Below are 19,348 nucleotides of genomic sequence, written 5' to 3' on the forward strand. Positions count from 1 at the left end.
GGTGGCATCCTCTTTGGGCTACAAGTCTCCTCGTCTACCCTCCCATCTCCGAGTGGTTTGTGACCAAGGGATTCTGCTCACCTGGTACCTAGAAGATGTGAATCCAGATTGCTGGGAATCCCTCCAGGGTTACACACAAAACCTTGCACTGAGAGAGCAGGCAAGGAACCCAAGTCTCCTGAGTGCCCGTCCCATGTTCTTATGCCTGTGTTATATGGTCTTCTCTTTATTTACCCACCTCTTTAGGAGACAAGCTCTAAAGTATTAAAGGAGTTCAAGGTGGTAGAAGAGGGTAAGAGAAACAGCAAGAGGAAGGAAAGGAAGAAGAATTTATTGATGCTTACTCTATGCCAGGTGTTCTGTATGTGTAAACTCAGTTAATCATTATAGTCACTATGCAGAGTGAACATGGCTGCATCTTAGAGGTGAGATCCACCAAGATGAAGATTATGTCATTAACCTCCTGGGTATTAAGTGGGGAGTTGGGATTTGAATTCGTATCTGTCTGGTGCCAAACCTTTGGCCTTCCTTCTATTCCTGTCAAAATGGGTTAACCAGCTTCTATGTAGCTGAGTGGAACACATTTGGGATGGCCAGGAGGCGCCTCTCTAACAAAGGAGAGAGAAATGCAAACTCTCGCAGGTTTCTCTCTGACTCTCCTCTTCCTCTAATCCCTTTCAGCTGCCTGGACCTCCACGCCATGAACAGCACCCTGAGAGATGCCCAGGCCCCGAGCCACCGGGAGTGCCTACTGCCTTCTGTGGCCCGGACTCCCTCTGTCACCCAGATCACACCAGCCAAGAAGATAACCTTCCTCAAGAGAGGGGATCCCCGGTTTGCTGGGGTTCGCTTGGCTGTTGACCAGCGCGCTTTCAAGAGCTTCGGTGCTCTGATGGATGAGCTCTCTCAGCGCATGCCTCTCTCCTTTGGGGTACGCTCTGTCACTACACCCCGGGGCCTGCATGGCCTCAGTGCCCTGGAACAGCTGGAAGATGGTGGCTGCTACCTCTGCTCTGATAAGAAGCCCCCCAAAACACCCAGTGGACCAGGATGGCCACAAGGGGGAACCTCATCTGCTCAGCAGTCAAGGGAATTTGAAAGCCGGGGTGAGGCGCCAGGAACATCCTCTTCCTGCAAGGGTCCTAAGGCCCCAAGGAGGATAATGCTGATTAAGAATGGGGACCCTAGGTTCCAGAAGACAGTGGTTCTCAGTCACAGAAATACAAGGAACCTGACAGCCTTTCTCGGCAAAGCCTCAGATCTTCTGCACTTTCCTGTGAAACAGGTGTATACGACCAGTGGAGAAAAGGTAGGCTGTCTGGGTATGATATTTCCTCTAAAAAGTTCTTTGGCCCTCAGATCGAAATGCTTTGATGGAATGGGGAAGTTATCCCTTAAAATGAAGCACAGATTGCCCTGCTATTAATTAAAGGTGAATAGAAATATGCAGTCAGTTAAACAAGCAATTATTATTTATATTCTGGCTACCATTTAGTGAGCAGTTAGTAAGTGCCAGACACCAGGCCTTGCACATTTTTATTATTTCCTCATCCAATCCTTCTGTTATCCAATCCCACCTATTTCGGTGAGAATTCAGTGCAAAACATGAAAACTACTCAAAGTACCTTTAGCAGAAAGCAATCTAATACAGGGCATCAGGGGATTTCCAAATCTTTGAACAATTGGAGGCATGAGCTCTGAGCTGGTCTGCAGGAAGCTACTACCCTGCTTGAAGCTACTGTGATTATTGAATTGAAGAGTACTTCTCTGCAGTGGCAGCCAAGTTTGTAAAGCTGGGATCAGGAAACTGCCACAGCTGCATGTTGACATTATTGACATGCAGGAACACTGGGGTGCCGAGTCCAGGCACTGCTGTCTGGGCTACTGTAGCCGTCTGTTACCCACACATTTGCTTTGCAACAACAACAAGAATCAAGAAGAGATAGTGTCTGTCTCACTTGCTTTCCCAGACTTGATCAAGTACGTCTAATTGATGGAGAACCCAATCTTCATACAGTCCTAACTTTAAAGAAGGCTAGTGAATGTAATTTTTGCCTTTCCAGATTTTGCAGAACATAAATGTGCACTGTAGATGGGCGTGATGGGGGAAGGAGGTGGATTGATCTAATCCACAGTCTCCCCATAATCCACTCCTATCACTATTTAACACCTGTATATACTACTCTGCCACTACTTAAATTTATAAGCAGCAGCTACAGCAGCAGGTTCTCACCTAAGAATGTAGCTGTCCTTCCTACAGTCAGAACATATGCACTTCCTCCCCAACTCCGAGTCACATCAGGGTCACATTAGAACTGTACCATCCATCCTCTGGGCACAAGCCCACCTTGTAGCCTTTGTGTTAAGATTTAGCTATCAAGTCCACAACCACCAAAATACCTTGTATAAAGTGCCAGATGGAGGCAAAGGCAAAACATAGAAAATTGTTTCACACCTACCAAAGCTGTGAAGTAAACCAGGTTATCTACTGCAAGGCCATTGATGGTATTAGGTTTCCTTCTACTGTCCATTTTGTGTGTTCCCTCTGACCTCTGCCAGCACCTCAGCTTAATGTAGTTATGGATGTGGTAGAGTGACTGAACCATTTCTACAATCTAAATTATGGTGCATTTACTATTTGCTATCATGTGCTGTATCTTTCCTGTGGACTCTGAGCCCTTGGAGGTTCTTCATGAGCTTCTGGGTTAACTTTTACCACTGAATATGACAGCTACAGAAAGCACCCAAGGAATTCCCTGAGCAATAGATGACTTTTCCCCAATCCTATTGCATTACAGCAGCCCTATTTCCCCTTGATAATCAGAATCAATCATCCCATTCAACACAGAAACCCCCTTGTTGCCTTGTGGTTCATTGTTGCAAGAATCACCATATGGCCAGGTAAGGGATCCTTTAAACTTTCAACTGCGCTGTCTCAACTTTCAACTTCACTGACCCACTGTTGTGTCTCCTGGTTGGAACATTTCCCCTTAGATCCAGGGACTTCCAAACTAGCAGAGCCTGAAGTTGTTGGGATGGGAAACAAAATATTTTCAGTTAGGTCATAGGTGTAACAGTGAGAGGAACTGCTCTCATTCTCACCTTTAATTCCCAGGCATCTGTTGCCTATGGAGAAACAGCACTATACTGTATATTGGTTGCCAGTCAAGAGCACGTATCACATCCTGCAAGACAATGCCTCAACATTGTAAAGTGATACCTTTCAGCTGGTGCTCAAACTGAGCCTCCCGTAGAATGATCCACTGTTCTATAAATTATAGCTACTTTGGGGCAATGGTATATATGTCTACACAGTGAATTAAATGTGTGTTAGTGCATTGGCTCACTTTTTTTGCTATAAAATCAGTTCTTTGGATAGAACTAATCTTCATGGATTATGGCAATGATGAGTAAGGTATTTAGTAAGTCCAAGGATGGTGATACTAGAAGGATGTTGGGAAGGAAGAAAATATATAAGCACAATTAGTGTCTATTCCAATGAGTACACATTTCCATCATGGAGGGGGAGGGGTGGATTCAATGTCATTATCTTCACAAGAGATGGCTGGCTGAATACCTCAAGGTATGTTGCAAATTGCAAGTATTTTGGCATAAGTTTAGCATGGATCTCTGTTCTTGGCAGATTGGAGCCTCAGCAGAGTTGGCAGTCAGATTCACATGAATAAGGTAGTTTATGTTTCTAGTTCATGTTTACTTTGCCACTTTGTTTGAGCCAATTGAGCACAACTTGGGGTGGTTGGAGGAAGATAATGACTAACATCTATTGTACAGGTCATTTGTCCATATGATTATAACCTTCTGGTGAGCATACAATGGGACACAAATGTTCTCTCTCTCTGGGCACAGATTCCTCTCCAGAGTTCCTTGTCACTAACCCTCCAGTCCTACTCCTTCCAAGTCCCTGATTCTCATATTGAACTGCTAATCACTGCCCATAAATAGCCATAGAACCTCCTTCCCTTGCTCCTTCCATGAAAAGTAGCCAATCAACAACATTGTTCCTTGTACTTTCCTTCACCACTGCCCTTAATGCCCCCCTAAGTGGGTCTGTCATGCTCAGCGGTCAATTTTTGACTTGTGTCAGCATACCCTGTGAAACCATCTGAAAGCCAGAATCAAATATTTTCATCTTCAGTTAACTGGTCATAGGGAACTTCCCCAGGAAGTTGTAGGTGTGTGGGGAGGAGAGATGGCAATGCAGCAGAAGCACGTGAACTGAGAGTGTGGTTCATGCAATTTACATATGCCTTCAGTGCAAACATCTGGAGCCTGATATAGTACATGTCACCACCACCTGATGATGGAGTGCTGCTTTGACATACCTGCTTTGTGGCTTGATGGATCATACAACAACCATTTCATTTGTATTTCAACAACTAGCAGAATCAGTTTCTGCATCTGATGTTTGACTACAAGAGAAAAAGATTCTTTTACAGTAGTAGTAGAAGCACCCAGGTCCTCTGGCCATCCCAGAACTGAGAGCTTAGACCTTAAGCTTGCCATTTTCTTTAAGTCAGAGAAGTCAGCCTACTGTATAATCCTTTCAGCTCTCATTATCAAGGCAGCCAGGGATAGTCAAAATCCTGTTCTCAGTAAGCACTACATTGTACTATCAGAGGTGATCATTCAAGAATCTGTTTTATCACTTTGTGCCATAGGCCACCAGTGTCCCATTGTAACCAGAGTATCACTGCCTTTAAACCCAATCACGTCAGATAATCAGATAACTAATCCTAGATTCCCATTCTTTTTTTTTTTTCAACGTTTATTTATTTTTGGGACAGAGAGAGACAGAGCATGAACGGGGGAGGGGCAGAGAGAGAGGGAGACACAGAATCGGAAACAGGCTCCAGGCTCTGAGCCATCAGCCCAGAGCCCGACGCGGGGCTCGAACTCACGGACCGCGATATCGTGACCTGGCTGAAGTCGGACGCTTAACCGACTGCGCCACCCAGGCGCCCCTAGATTCCCATTCTTGAGTGTCTATTGCATGTAACAATCTCTGATACTGCACTTTTAATCAGCTATGATTCAGTACAGGAAACAAAAACCTCTGTAGGTATCGTAAGCACGAAGAAATTATACACAGAGAGTTTTGTGTTTAAAGATTGGGAAGCTGCAGGAGCATACATTTGATTTCTGGAACTAGTTCCGAGAACATCATTGACCTATCTGGGTAGATACCTCTCACACAATCAAGCAAGTGGGTTTTTGGGGGGCTGTCACTAGAATAATTGAGTTCAGTATCAGCTCACCACTGCTGTGGTCCAGAATCAGGCAGGTGATATACCACTACTGTCTATTGGTATCCAGAAAGCTGGTGACTAGGTACTGGAACAATGAGTGTGACTTTGCCATCTCAGCTGCACATGCTCCTTTGTACCTTTGACTTTTTTTTTTTCTTGTGACAACAATCAAAATCAAAAGAAAGATGGCCTCTGCTACATTGTCATTTTCCATACCTTGTACAAGTGCATCTAATTGTTGGGAACTATTTCGTGGTTAGAATTATAGCTGCAAAGGAGTCTAGGGAGCTTTGTATGCTCTGCAGTACTGGAAATTATAGCAGAAAGAGTAAAATAGAGATTGACTAATTTAGGACATGACATCTGCACAAACTCATGAGGAGGTTAATGCCATTCTTTTATTTGCATGGGTAAGAAAACTGAGGCACAGAGGCTAAGTAGTTTGCTCATGGTTGCATGGCTGGCAAATGATACAGTCATCATTAATGATTGAAGAGTTATCATGTAAGAAAACTTTTAAATTATGGCACATTGCTATGCACTAGCATGTGCTACATGCAGAGTACACAGAAAATAAGTCTAGGTCCCTGCTTTCAATTAGCAACAGGTTAGAGGGAAGGGTGAGAGGGAGAGGTACAAACATAAGTTAGTTGGAGAAAAAAATATTAGTGTAATTTCATATAGAATTACTGCAGAACTATTAGAGTTTCTGTTAACAAAAGGATGTTGTATCTCCCCAGCACAGGCTTGGGTCATAACTCAGTTTTCAGGTCCTCAACTGGATTAACACTCTCAATAACTCTCCTTTTGTGTGTGTGTATCCTAAACCTCAACCTCTTTCCAGAATGGGAGCATCATTTAGCTCTCAATTATTTTTTTCCCCTTAGAAAAGTCTGATTTCCTAGAAACATGACTACATCTATAAATTTATAGACTTGGGTCATGTTTGTATTTTTGTGATTGACTAGAGCTCCAAATCAACCAAGAAATGCACCCAGTAGTTTGAAACAAACTTCTAATTAACTAGGTTGAAAGATCTGATGTACAGCTAATTTAATGTCATTTGTGGAGACAGGATGCAAAAGGTCTTCTTTTTTTTTCCATTTCCTTGTTAATGAACATACCCTTCTAATTTGAGAAAATAAAAAAGAACATATACAGCCCTTTGAAGATGAAACTAAATACCCCAACACTGCTACTTACAATATAATGTCATAAATAGTGCAACGTCTCACATACGCAGGGGCCTCAGGCCCACGTGAGATTTTTCTAAAAGCAGGGTCCTGTTTCCTGGAATGCAATATTGCCTGATAGGTACCCAGCCCAGGATGTCCTGGGGTGGGTGGGAAAGGATGACACAAGCCTCTGGGCAGGAGCCTAGAAAACCAATGGAAAAGCCTGGAAGAGAATGACTACCTGTAGAGAGAACAGCCTTGCCCTTTTCCACTCCAGAAGGGTTGAAGATAGAAGCAATGGCCTCAAGATTATATTGGAAAGCACAGATAGGACCCAGGAGAGAACTCTGTGTGGGAAAAGAGTGAGATAGTAAATCAGATCTCCATAGGGAAGATGTAGGACCTTCTGGTTGTTTTAAAAAAAATACGTATTCTGGAGGGTGCAAGTGCAAGCAGGGAAGTGGGCCAAAGATTTCTTGAAGTGTTTCCCACCTGAGACATCCAGAATAGTCCCTAAACCACAGGCCTCATTCGAGGTGGAGGGAGAGGGTGTAGGTAGAAAGGAAGGTCATAGTGGTAGGACCTCAGGCCCTAGCTAGTTATGGAGGTATTATGGCAAGTGGATAGGATCCTTTCCTTGAATCAGAATTCTGGGGTGAGATGTGCAAACCTCAGGAAAGGTCCAGTGTGAGGGGATTTTTCCGGTACCTATGTCTCCTCGGGAAGAAGGTGGGTTTTGCAAGCTAAGCTTCCTAAAACTCAACACTCTCCTTCTTCAGGTGGACTCTTGGAACGGTCTGCTGCACAGCCCCTCGGTGCTAGTATGTGCTGGTTATGAGTCTTTCAAACCTCTGGCAATGGAAGATTCCAGAAGATATGGGATTGAAACTTTATCTGGGCAGACTTCAAGAAATAAAACTGGTGAGTTAGTTTTGGCGTTTCCTCAATTTTTCACTGGATAGTGGTTCAGTAGGACTGGGAAGATATCCCTTCCAGATAATTTTAAAAACCTGCCTTTTGGCCCCAATTTTGGAGTATCCTAGTTTTTTGGGGTAACTCTTGCCTTTTCCTCTTTATTATCATCATCAACCTTAATCAGGCTGAACATTTGACTGGGGTATGGAGAAAGGAGTCTGGTATTTAAGAAAACAGGAATTAGGAGATCTTTGGTGAATAAACAAAATAATATCCATTGTGAAAATCTGTTAAGAAATGACAATAATGATTTTGGTGATCACTGCATGCCAGGTGCTAGAGGTACAAAGACCTATTAGCCACAGACCTCCCCTTTGGAGGAGCCCTCAGTCTCATTAGGTGCTTATGGAAGAGGAAAGCTTGGAAAAACCTTCCGTCCAGATGGACTCAAGTGGGGAGATCTGTTCTTTTGCTGGCTGTAGCCTCAGCCCCCACTAGTCTTTTCCTTTTGCCATGTATTAGTTCAAGAGATGAAATGAGAAAGTACTAAGGGCTTTATTCTTTCTTGGTATCCCTTCTTTCTTCTCTCAGTGGCTCCCTTTCTTTCTCTTTTCAAGGCTAGGGTGCAGGGTTGACTATCAAGACTTGCTATTGTGTGTCCAGGTCTTTCCTTGAAATCATGGATCAACCCCAAAGCTTGATGAGTGTTAGGATGATAAATCACCCTTAATAATTGAAAAGCATTTTACAGTTTCCAGTCAGACACCTGTGCAGCAGCTTATTGATTTTGCTTTCTGTGTCGGGGGTGGGCATGAGCAGGGCCAGGAATTAGCTCTGGGCACTGCTGTTCTGCCTACCAACTCTGCTATCTACCAAGAACCTACTTTGTGCTAGAACGTCTACCGAAAGTTTTATAGGCACTGCCTTGCATCATCAAAACAAACCTACTGTTATTCTTATTTTACAACTCAGTAAAGACGCTCTGCCAAAAACTACACAGTAAGGAAGTGGCAGAGTTGAGATTGAATTCAGACTTCAATTTCATCTCACTAGGCTTTGCTGTTTCACAAACTGCAGACTGGATATTCATTCTAGAGTGGTTTCTGCCCTTACTTTGTGTTTTGGGAGGTGGTAGGGGTGTTGAGGTGATGAAAGGCTCATGACCAGCCTTTATTCTCTTACTCTGAAGCTCCCCCTAGTAGCTCACTGTCTTTCCTCTTTTTTCTTATTTTTATTATGTGCCAGGAAGCTGGGGGCCAAAGGCCAAGCAGAGTGTGATCCACTCAAGGTCCAGGTCGGGCAGTCGGCCACGGCGGTTTTCCTTGCTGTCGGAGAGGTCTGGTCTCAGTGACCCCCCAGTGTCCCTGCATCACGCCCAGATGGGCCCTCCTTCTGAAAGATATCCTCAGGACACGCCCGCCCAGCTTGGCCCATTGGTGGCCAGTGATGATGTTGAGAAAAAGGTCCACATGAATGAGGATGGCAGCCTGTCTGTAGAGATGAAAGTCCGTTTCCACCTACTTGGCGAGGATGCACTTCTGTGGTCCAGGAGGGTGGGGAGGGCCAGTGTCCTCACGGGAGCCAATGGAGAGGTCCCTGTTCTGGGGGAGGTGGATCCCCTCCACTGTGTGTGTGAGAGTCACCCTGGGGGCTCCTCGGAACCTGGAGCACAAGGACTAGGGACCTGTGAGGCAGGATGTGAGAAAGCCCTTGGCCGAGGCCGGTGGAAGCCAGGGTCTAGATATGAGATATGGATGAACCCCCTGTACTCTGCCCAGGAAGAGGGGACGGCCTCTCAGAGGAGATCCAGGTTGACCCAACACTCCTATTCCAGGAGGCCCTGGAGCCAAGGGGTTACCGGAAGGAAACGAAGCAGGAAACACAGTGTCAGCCCTGACTCCAGTGACAGACCCCCCAAAGACTCTGAGCCCAACTCCTCCTGCTGCTCTAGGTCTCTGGAGGGCAGCGTGGACAGCTGTGACCTACATGCGGCCTCTGGGGCTGCCTCCCAGAGAGAAGCAGGGAGGGAAGCTGGCAGCATGTGCAGGACTAGTAAAGACCCAGGTCCACAGGGAACAGGGCAGGACAGAGAGCACCATAGATGCCTGAAGCAGCGGAGTGGAGGCACGGCAGGTGCTACTTGTGAGTCCTCAGGGAGTGCTGGGTCTCATGAGGAGTCCAGTGAAATGGATGAGCAGCACCAGGGCTGCCTAAGCAAGACAAGTGTCATGACTACTTCCCGGCCAAAGGCCACTCAGAGGAAAGGCCCCAGTCCTCCCACGGTGAGCCCCTCATCTTTGAGGAACAAGGACTCACAGGCAGAGGAAAGTAGACAGGGTTCCAGGTGCCCCCAGGCTAGGGGTAGGTCTGGGATGGGATCGCCCCTGGTTTCAGATCAATCTGGCTCTGGGGATACTGCAGAAAGCTGTTCTCTGCCTTCTGCCTGTGCCTCAGTCCCAGGCAGAAGAAAGCAGAAGGGCAGATCCAGGGCTGTGTCCTCTCCCAGCATTTCCAGCCACAGCCAAGGGGCCCGGATAGGCCACCCCAGGCAGCACCCCAACCGAAGGGACATCCACTGCCCGCTTGACTCAGCTGTTCCCAGGCAAGTGCTGGGGCCTTCTAGTGGAGGCAGGGCCTGCCCAGATAACCCAGCACCACACCTTTCTGGAAGCTCACCTAGTGCCAGGAACCAGGCTTCCTGGGACGCAGGGCCCCCCTCCTCTGCCTCTCTTCATTCCCAGGATGTACAGGGGATTAGCAGTGCTCTCATGACCCCTGTGAGCAATTCTGACTGTACTTCCAATTTCTATCCCCCATACTCTCCCTCTGCTGAGACTGAAGGTCACTCTGAGCTCAGGGCACAGTCACCAGCTCCCTCACCTTCCAACACATCAGACCCTTTGAGCATCCAAGCTGATGGCCTGGACAAAAAGGCAGGGAATGACCTTCCCAAGCCTTCCTGGCCTTTAGTTCCACCAGTTGGAGAGCCTGAGGGAGGGATGCCAGGAGCCCACCGAGACTGCTGCTGCTCACCAATCAGCACACCCCTGTTCCATGAGACCCCCAGTGATAACACTAAGACCCTACAGACCTCCCAGCCATCAGGCAGCCAGGGGCCCTCCTCTGAGGTCTCCTTGGTATGCAGCAGGTACTGTCCCACCCCCCCGAGGACATGGCCTTTTGTCAAGAAACACCCTTCAGGCAGCAGTAGCCTTGGTGCTGACTGGGGGCCAGATGGGAGAAAGCTGGAGGAGGAAAAGCTAGATGCACGGCCCCCACGGCCCCCGGGGTCTCAGTCAGGGGCCATGGGGAAAGCAGTCAAAGCCTTGAGAAAGGGCAGCTCTAGCTGTGGTCCCAGGTCTGGGAGAATGTTACAGGGGAAGGTTGCTGGTGGAGAGGAAAGCCTGGAGGAGCAAGAGGAAGATGGCAGAATGATGCTGGGTGCCCTACCCCGAGCCTCACCAGATGCTGTGGTCCGTGAATGGCTGAGCAACATCCCAGAGGAGCCCATACCCATGAAATGTGAGACGGTGGATGAGAGTACAGTTGTGGTGGGGGGTGATCCAGAAGGCCCCAAGGAGGACAATGCTGACAAACATTCCCAGGAAGGTCTAGGAGAGCCAGTTCTGGCCAGACAACTGTCCCATGAAGGGGCCACCAGTGAGAAAGCAGAATCAGATGGAGCCCTCCCAGTGACTAGTGATGCTCATTCCAAGTCAGGAGAGGGCCATCCTTGTAGCAGAGTTTCAGAAGTCCCCAGGGAGACTGGATCAGGCAAAGGAATGGCTGTGGCCTGTGGTGTGGGTCAGTGTGTGCTTCCTCACAAGGTCTCTGCCTCCATACAGATCATGAAGGTGCTGATGGGCTCCAAGCAGGGCCGGCCCAGCAGCCTGCCTGAGGTGTCCAGTGCAGTGGGCAGGAGGCTTAGCCACTCTGCCCGGGCCCTTATCACCTGTCTTGCTGGGCTCCACTTCTTTGATGAAGACCTTAGGTCTCCTACTGACAAAGTGAGGTTCACAGAGTCTCCTCGGTACCAGGAGCTCCTGAGCACCTTCCAGGCTCTGTGGCCAGGGTGTGGCTGTAGGCAAGGCGAGCTGGATTCTGGCCTCTGGGAGCTTGGCTGGTGCAAGGCTCTGCCAGGCCTCAGGTCCCATGTCATGACTGAGGACTTCACACCAACGTCCTCATCTGGTGTGGATGTTGGCAGTGGCTCTGGAGGCTCAGGGGAGGGCAGTGGACCCTGTGCCATGGACAGCGCCCTGGTCCCTGAGAGGATAGAGCTGCCCTTGAAAATCCCCTCCCAGAGGCCTGATTCTAGAACCTCCAAGAACCAAGAGGATCCAGAAAAGCAACAGTCCAGTGTTTCTACAGCCTCTTCAAACTCCCAAGAATGGGCTTGTGCCACCAGGAAAGACAAGGCAGAAAGAAACAGTGGGGAGCAGGTGCTGGGCAGTAACCTGGATCAAGTAGTTGAAAACGCAATGCAAGAAGAGGGGGTACAACTAGAGAAAGTTAAAGAAGAAAAAGAAATAGCAGAACTGCCAGGAGAGAGTGTCCAAGGATCTCCAGAAGAGGGAAGAGTTATGGGACAAGAATTGTCAGAGGCTGACTCTGACGATGGGGAAGGTGCACAGGAAGATAAGAGTGTGCAGGAAGAGGAAGCAGGAGGAGACCCTGTCTCCACCACACTTTGCCCTCCAGGGACAAGAGAGAAACCACCAGAGCCCCCTAGGAGCCCCAGCAGGAGGGATCCAGATGCCAGCGAAAGTCATAGCGGCCCCAACAATGAGCCTGGCTTGGAGAAACCACCCCAAACAACTGAGACAAGCCATGAGCAAACCCAGACCAAGTTCTTGCAGGGGCCTGGGGAGAAGAGCTCTTCTACAGCCTGCAGAGTGTCCCTGGACCCTGACATCCTCTGGGTGACCAAGTTGCTAAAGAGGATGGAGAAAGCCTTCATGGCTGACCTTGCCAGAGCCACAGCTGAGATCCGAGCCCGCTGGAGCCTGCAGAGCAATGACCTTCTGGACCAAATGGTGGCAGAGTTACAGCAGGACGTGGGCCAGCGGCTTCAGGATAGCACTGAGAAAGAACTCCACAAGATCCAGAGCCGGGCAGCAGGGAGGATGCCAGGGCCAGCGAGGGAAGCCCTCAGGTGGGAGATGTCCTTGCAGACAGAGCAGCGCAGGCGTCGTCTCCGGGACCTGCGCAACCTCTCAGCTTTCTCCGAGCAGGCTCGAAGCCAGGGGCTCCTGTCCTTCCCTGTGGAGGATGTGCCAACCCTCCATGGAGCCCTGGGGACCTGGCTGGTTGGGGAGCCTGGGGGGGAGGAGTTTTGTCCCTGTGAGGCCTGCATGAGAAAGAAAGTGATCCCTACATCCCCGAAAGACACAAAGGGGGTAACCAGTGCACCCATCAAAAAGGCCTTTGACCTGCAGCACATTCTGCAAAAGAAGAAAGGAGGGTGTGCTAATGGGGAGGCAGCAGAGACAGTGCCAGAGAAGAGAGAGATGGAGCTTCTCCAGGGGGACGCCTCAGGGATAGGGACTATTGACAATGGAGGCCTGGAGCTGGGGTTAGGCCAGGATCCTGGGACAGAGGGGTGTGAGGATGAGAGCAGCCAGAGCCTTGGCAGGGATGGAGACCCCCAAGTGGGAGAGGAGGGTGAAGTTGCTCAGAATGGAGAAGAGAAAACAGATCCCGGGAAAGGCAGTGTCTTCGAGGGAGTGGGCAGGGAGGAGCAGGGCTTTGGTGAGAAGGATGAAAACACAGTGAAGGGCTCTAGAGTTGAGGGCAGTTTGGAAGGTGAAGCCTGGGGAGAAGGTGACCAAAGTCCAGAGGGACAGAATGATGGTGCTGTAACTACAGAGGGAGACAGGAAGCCAGAGTCAGGGGGAGGAGATCAAGGTGAGAAAGAAGGTAGCTCACAAGTTGTCTGGGTACAGGGCCAACAAGGTGAAACTTCTGGAAACAGCAGCCCAGACCAAGAGGGGAAGCCAGCAATGCTCCCTACCCCAGATGGAGACACCCCCTGCCAAAGGTCAGGCTGGAAAGCAGGCCTTGCCGCCTCTAGCACCTTTTCTCTGGGAAATTGCTCTCAGCTCTCTCAGAAAGGCTCTGAAGAAAAGCCTTCGAATGGAGACATGAGGAGCATTGAAGATGAGTCCAAGGGAATCCCCAGTCCAGAGAGAAAAGTCACAGGCATGTATCTGGAACGCTCCACTTCTGAGCAAGAAGTGGCACCCTTGGGCCCAAGGACTCCAGAGCAGGAGGTAGGTGAGGCCTCTGGCCTAGAAGTTGAGAATGTAGTTGAAAGTCTCTCTTTCACAGAAATGAGGTCTAAAAACCTCACCAAGGACAGGACAGATGGCTTTGGCCGAGATGACTTAGATTTCTAGAGATCCAGCTGCAAGGTGGTCACAAGTCTGTTTTTATTAGTAGTTTGTCTACAAATCTGAGCGTGGCTGGGTCCCCTACAGATGCACAGAGATCATGGAGAACGATCAGGGCTTGCCAAGGACATGGTCGTACCACGCTGTCCCTGGGTTCTAAATTCTGGAGCTTCCCAAGGCCTCCCTGGCCAATCCCATGCACGTTGTGAAGAAGGCTTATCTCAGACCTGCCCTGTTACCTGAGGGCCACTGGACTCTTCCATTTTCCTGTTTGAGTCCAAGAAGATGGACCTGACTGGAAATGTTCCAGGAGCATTTTGTTTATGTGTTTGTTTTTTGCTCTCATTCTTTTGCCTATTGATCTCCAGTTATTTTTCTCCTTGGCCTCTCTTGGCATTCACCTCATTTGACTTTGAGGTGCTTTTTTCTAATCTTGAATGTATTTGGTGACTCTGCAGATGTGAATACTTGGAAAAAATGAATAAATTCAGGGTCATTGGACAAAGTTTGTTCTCAGCCCAAAAGTCCAAGTGTATTTCCTTAATTCGTATGTATATATATTCATGAATATATATATTGGTAATGGAAAAATACAGAAAATGCAAAAAGAGCAGGAAGAAAGAAAAGTAGTCACCCACAGTCCCATCACTCAGAGTTGACTCATGTTAGCATTTTGATACGGCTCCTTCCCCTTTTTTTCCTAACCATTTGATAATTGAGCTCATCATTATATGCTCCTTTTTTTTTTGACTTAACAGTATAAGAATTTCCTGTATTTATCTCAAAATCTTAATAAAACTATTTTTTCATAAAACTATTTTTAATGCCTAAATAATTTATTATGCAAATATAAAATACTTTACTTCACCATTTCCTTTCCCTAGCATGGACCATTTAGATAGGTTTCATGTTTTTTCTTAACCTTTTCCCTCCTGAACTGTGGATGATTTCTCTAGAATAGATTCCCAGGCATGGAATTAGCCAAAACTACCAGAATTTTTGAGGGTTTGATATCTTGCTGCCAAATTGCTTCTCTAAAGGTCTGTACTAATAAACATCACCTGGCCCACCACTCACTCATCAGTGTTTGGTATAGCCATTAAAGATGAGAACTCTTTTGCTAATTTTATGGGCAAAAAATGGTACCTGATTTTAATGTGGTACTATTTTTGATGTGTTTGATTGCTAGTGAGATTAAAGAGTTTTCTATGTTTATTAAAAAGCTATTTGCATATAAATTTTATGTGTATGCCTTTTACCCATTTTCAACTGGGATCCTAGCTTTTTTTTTTTTTTTTTGAGAAATTGATTTACTTGTGCCCTTTACAATTTTTTTTAACATTCTATTCATCATTTTTGAGATTTAAAAAATACCCTTTCTTTGTATCCTTCCACAGCAAGCCTAGGACGGGGCCCTGTCTGAGCGGGGAGCTGCCTGATGAGGCAGACTTTCTTTGACTGGTTTTCATCAGTGTTCCACTCATACAGGACCATTTTGTGTATTCAGAATTACTAAAATGGAACTTCCCCCTGGTTGTTTAAATGTAAATATTAATAACAAAAATAATAAAAAATAAAAATAAGTAAAAGGGGTGCCTGGGTGGCTCAGTAGGTTGAGCATCCAACTCTTGATTTTGGCTCAGGTCATGATCTCATGGTTCATGGGATCAAGCCCTGCATCAGGCTCTGTGCTGGCAGCATGGAGTCTGTTTACGATTCTCTCTCCCTCTCTCTCAGCACCTTCCCCACTCACTTTCTCTCTCTAAAGTAAACAATTTTTAAAAATAAGTAAAAAAATAAAAAATAAGTGAATGTTGGGTATGGGCTGTGTCCTCACACCTGTAGTCATCTATTCTGCTTCTGAGTGCTGGAGATATTCTTAATAAAATTTGATGTGTTGTAAAATTTTCTGTGAAGATGATTCTTTGAAGTTTTTACATTAGAAATATATATACATACACACACACCTACATGCACTGGTGTCCTAGCCAGGAGCCCTCAGTGGAACAGATTGTATTGTGAGCTTAGTTTAAATACGGTGATATGCAAGGTTGTCTGGAACTTGTTGCTATTAGTTGACATGACGCATACATCATGCACCTCTTTCTGTGACTTGAGGTCCCCAGTCATCCCCTAAGAGATGTTCCAACCTTTCTGATTCCTAATCTGACCTCCCCAAATGAGAGACAGCCATCCTGGCATTCACTGACCTGGAACTTCATTGAAGTGTCATTGTCTGTCTCTAATCACCAGAATGCAATGGAAGGAGCACAGGACTTGGAGTTCTATGACCTATATAGGCTCTAGTCCCAGGGATGGCACCTCAGTTTCAACATCTGTGAAAGTAATGCTTTCCTCACTGCATTGTTAAGAAGTAAATGAGATAGCATATGAAACTTTGTTACACTCTTATGTTGGGAAAATATCAATATTTTCATTAGCATTGCTACATTTTCAGTGCCTATTATGTGTCGGTTACCATATTAGACATATGTGACCCCGTATATTCTTTCCAACATGTCTGTGAAGTAGGCAAGACCACACTGTCATCCCCTTTTCACAAATGAGGTAACCAGCGCAGAGAAGGCTTAAAACTTCTCTAAGCTCACACAGCTAGTTAGGGGAAAAGCCAAGATTTAAACACAGATGTTTCAGAGTCTAAAGTCCCTGTCTTTTTTCCATTGTATCATACTTCCTTCATTTCGATTCAGACCCTATAAATAAATAACTCAACTAAAGGTGATCAACACTTTGTTGGATGAACTTACTGCAAAATAGTTAAGACTTAGAAAAGTAAATTAGATGGGATTGATTTGCTCAACTGATTGCATTATGTCCTTAGGAATGTTGTGCGTATATATAGATATCAGGAGCTAGAGATAAGCTGGTTTCATAAAGCTAAGAGTTAAACTGGAAAGTTATCTCTCCATGGGATTTTCCTTTTAGTTACAACCTCATCTGCTTTAAGCTCCCAAATATTTCTGCCCTTTACATTTAAAAAATCGCTGTTAATGGAAAACTCTGTGTTTTCTTCTGACTTGGAGATAAAGAATTCAGGGCCATCACCTAAAGTGGGGATATTTGTGTCTCTTCCTCCCTACCCCTTCTCTATAACAACCGTATTGCACAGCCTGGCTCAGGCCTCTGACATTTAGCACCTTGGGAAAATGTTGGCATTCCTGTAGTCTTAGTCCAAATCCCTGATTCCAAACTTGATTCATTCATCACTCAAAGTGATGCCAAAGTCCTTATAGTCTCAGTGGTAATGCAAACATTTCCATCTAGGGATTTCTCCTTGAAGTAAGTTGGAGAGACAAGTGAGCAGTAGTAAAAAGAAACCAAACTCTCCTTTCTATCCTTGTGGCTAGCTGATGGGGATCAGAGGCTCCAGCTCAAAAGACAGCCTTTCAGTGGCTGGGAGCCAAAGACCTCCATGTCCAGGTCCTTTGCCCAGAGATTCTGACTTTATCAGTCTTGGCTAGAGCTCTAGCACTGCTATGTTGTCAAGCTCTCAGATGTATACAATGTTCAGTCAGGTGGCTCATCACTGATTTAGTCCAACTTCCTTTTTCCAGGTGAGAAAACCTGAAAAAGGGAATTGCCTAAATCACACAGCAGGGTAAGCGGCCATGCTGAGACCAGATGCCATATCTCATTTCAGACTCCTCTTTCCCAGAGCTGAGAGAGGCCCTGCAAAGGAAGGTGACAAGCAGCAAGCCCACTCCCTTGTCACCCAGACCTGTGCTCATGTCACCTGCAGGCCCACCCACCCACCTTCTGCTCCCTAATTCCATGCATCTGAGTCTGTACCTGAGACCCAGGCTATATGTCCAGAAGGACCCTTCTAAGGTGTTCAGGGGAGAAGTAACCTGATCTTCCTCTGCAAAACTCTCCAGGCAAGTGCAGCTTGGAAAGGGACACATCCTGAAAGATTTCCAAAGAAATCATAGACCAGGGATTCCACCTAGAGAGCTTCATTAAAATGGACAGTTTTACTCAGAAAACTCTGATTCAGTGTGTCTGAGGTGGGATTCAGGAATATGCATTTTAACAAACCCCTGGAAGAAACCCCACATACCCGCCTCCCACCACTCCCACCGAGTTGACTCTTACATTCTGTGGTCTGGCCATCCCATCAGAACTGGGTTTCCTCAGAGAGGCTGAGCACCTCTCCCCAGCCTTACCAGCTCCCCAGCCCCACCCCCACACACTTTCTCTCTCATTATGTAGTCTGCCCAGGGGACAGTGTGGGTAAGTCACAGCAACCTTTGTCTGCCTCCCTCACTGGAGAAGCAATTAGGGTGGGTAAAGAGAAATCTCCCTCTGCTGGTCGTCCCACCCATCCCCAGGATCCAGAGGCACAGCTGGCAGCCCGTGGCCCCCTGATTGTCAACAGTCCTCACCTGGGGCAGACGCAGACCTGGGCAGCAAAGGTCCCCAAGTTCATGCCTTCTCACTACCCCAGGCCAAGTGACCCACACTTGTTTTGTGACTTCCACTAGAGCCACCCAGACCTGGCTTCCCAAGGTAATCAGCCTCGGGTCTCTAAACCTCTGTGCAGCAACCATTCCCAGCATTTGTGTTGAGCCCCAGCATCTAGGGGGAGAGGGTGACTGCCTCCTGATGCTCCTCCTCTGGAGGCTCCACTCTCCCATTGCTTCCACATGCTCACCCCAGAGGCACTTATAACACCCTTACCTGTGCCTTCATTCCTCATTGGGTCTACCGAGTCCTATCCCAGAGCCTCCTGGGTTTTAAATTTTTAGATTTGGTTTGGAGGTGATCATAACCCAAGGTGTCAAGTTTGTTGATGAGAAGACTGATCAAAGCCCCCACAGGTCAGGAGCGTCACCATAGCCCCAGCTGCTATTCCTCCCCCACTTTCATCTATACCCCCCTCCCATCTCAACTCACTGTCTAGCACCTCACTCTTGACCCTGAAATCACAGCTAGTGGCCTGTTTTCCAAACAATGTAGTACTTTTTAGTCATCAACTTCCTGACTGGTAGGGCCCACTCTCCTAATGATGCCCCCCTGGCTCATGACAATGTCTCATCCTCATGGTCCCCCACTAGTCCAGCTCTGGTGCTTTCTCCATGGCCTGCATGTGAACTGGAGAAGTCCATTGGACTTCTTCCCCCTTCATCTCCCTGGATGATCTCACTCACTTTTGCTGTTTCTGCTCCAACTTTTGGGCTGATGACTTCCAAATCATCAAACCCCGTATTTCGCTGGGCTTCCAGCCCCTACATTTTCCTCAGGAGCAACACATTCAGAGCAGAACTCATCTCTCTTTCTCAGCTTTTTCCTTTCACCACATGCTCAGACCTGGCACCATATCCATCTATCCTAGACAATTCTCTCCCCAGCCACACCATGACACCTCTACCATCCATCCTAGACTCACATCTCCCCTACCACCCTCATGGTACTATCACCACCCATCCTAGACACATCTCTCCCCCACTGTGCCCATGGTACCACTACCATCCATCTTAGACTATCTCTCCCCCACCATGCCCATGGCACAACCATTATCCATACTAGATTTATCTCTTCTTCTATTCATCCCATCAAGTTCTCTCTCTTTATTCTATTA

At 47.1% G+C, this 19,348-nt stretch overlaps 1 protein-coding gene across 1 annotated transcript; it reads left to right on the forward strand.

Annotated features, from left to right (window-relative positions):
- Positions 1 to 700: 700 nt before the first annotated feature.
- Positions 701 to 18,251, forward strand: RP1L1 (RP1 like 1). Its single transcript, XM_047092304.1, has 5 exons — positions 701 to 1,309; positions 7,222 to 7,363; positions 8,603 to 13,215; positions 13,459 to 13,629; positions 18,099 to 18,251. Exons 1-5 carry the CDS (start codon positions 701 to 703, stop codon positions 18,249 to 18,251), a joined length of 5,688 nt encoding a protein of 1,895 aa, XP_046948260.1.
- Positions 18,252 to 19,348: the final 1,097 nt, after the last annotated feature.

Source organism: Lynx rufus, unplaced genomic scaffold (genome assembly GCF_022079265.1).
Source record: "Lynx rufus isolate CCGP_SWC_20201006 ecotype Redwood Valley unplaced genomic scaffold, mLynRuf1.p SCAF_3, whole genome shotgun sequence".
NCBI classification, from domain to species: Eukaryota; Metazoa; Chordata; class Mammalia; order Carnivora; family Felidae; genus Lynx; species Lynx rufus.

Coding starts and splice junctions, on each gene's coding strand:
- RP1L1 (XM_047092304.1), top strand. CDS start 701: ATGAACAGCACCCTGAGAGATGCCCAGGCCCCGAGCCACCGGGAGTGC. Junction 1,310..7,221: donor ATACGACCAGTGGAGAAAAG/GTAGGCTGTCTG, acceptor CTCCTTCTTCAG/GTGGACTCTTGGAACGGTCT. Junction 13,630..18,098: donor CAAGGACTCCAGAGCAGGAG/GTAGGTGAGGCC, acceptor ACCCATCCCCAG/GATCCAGAGGCACAGCTGGC.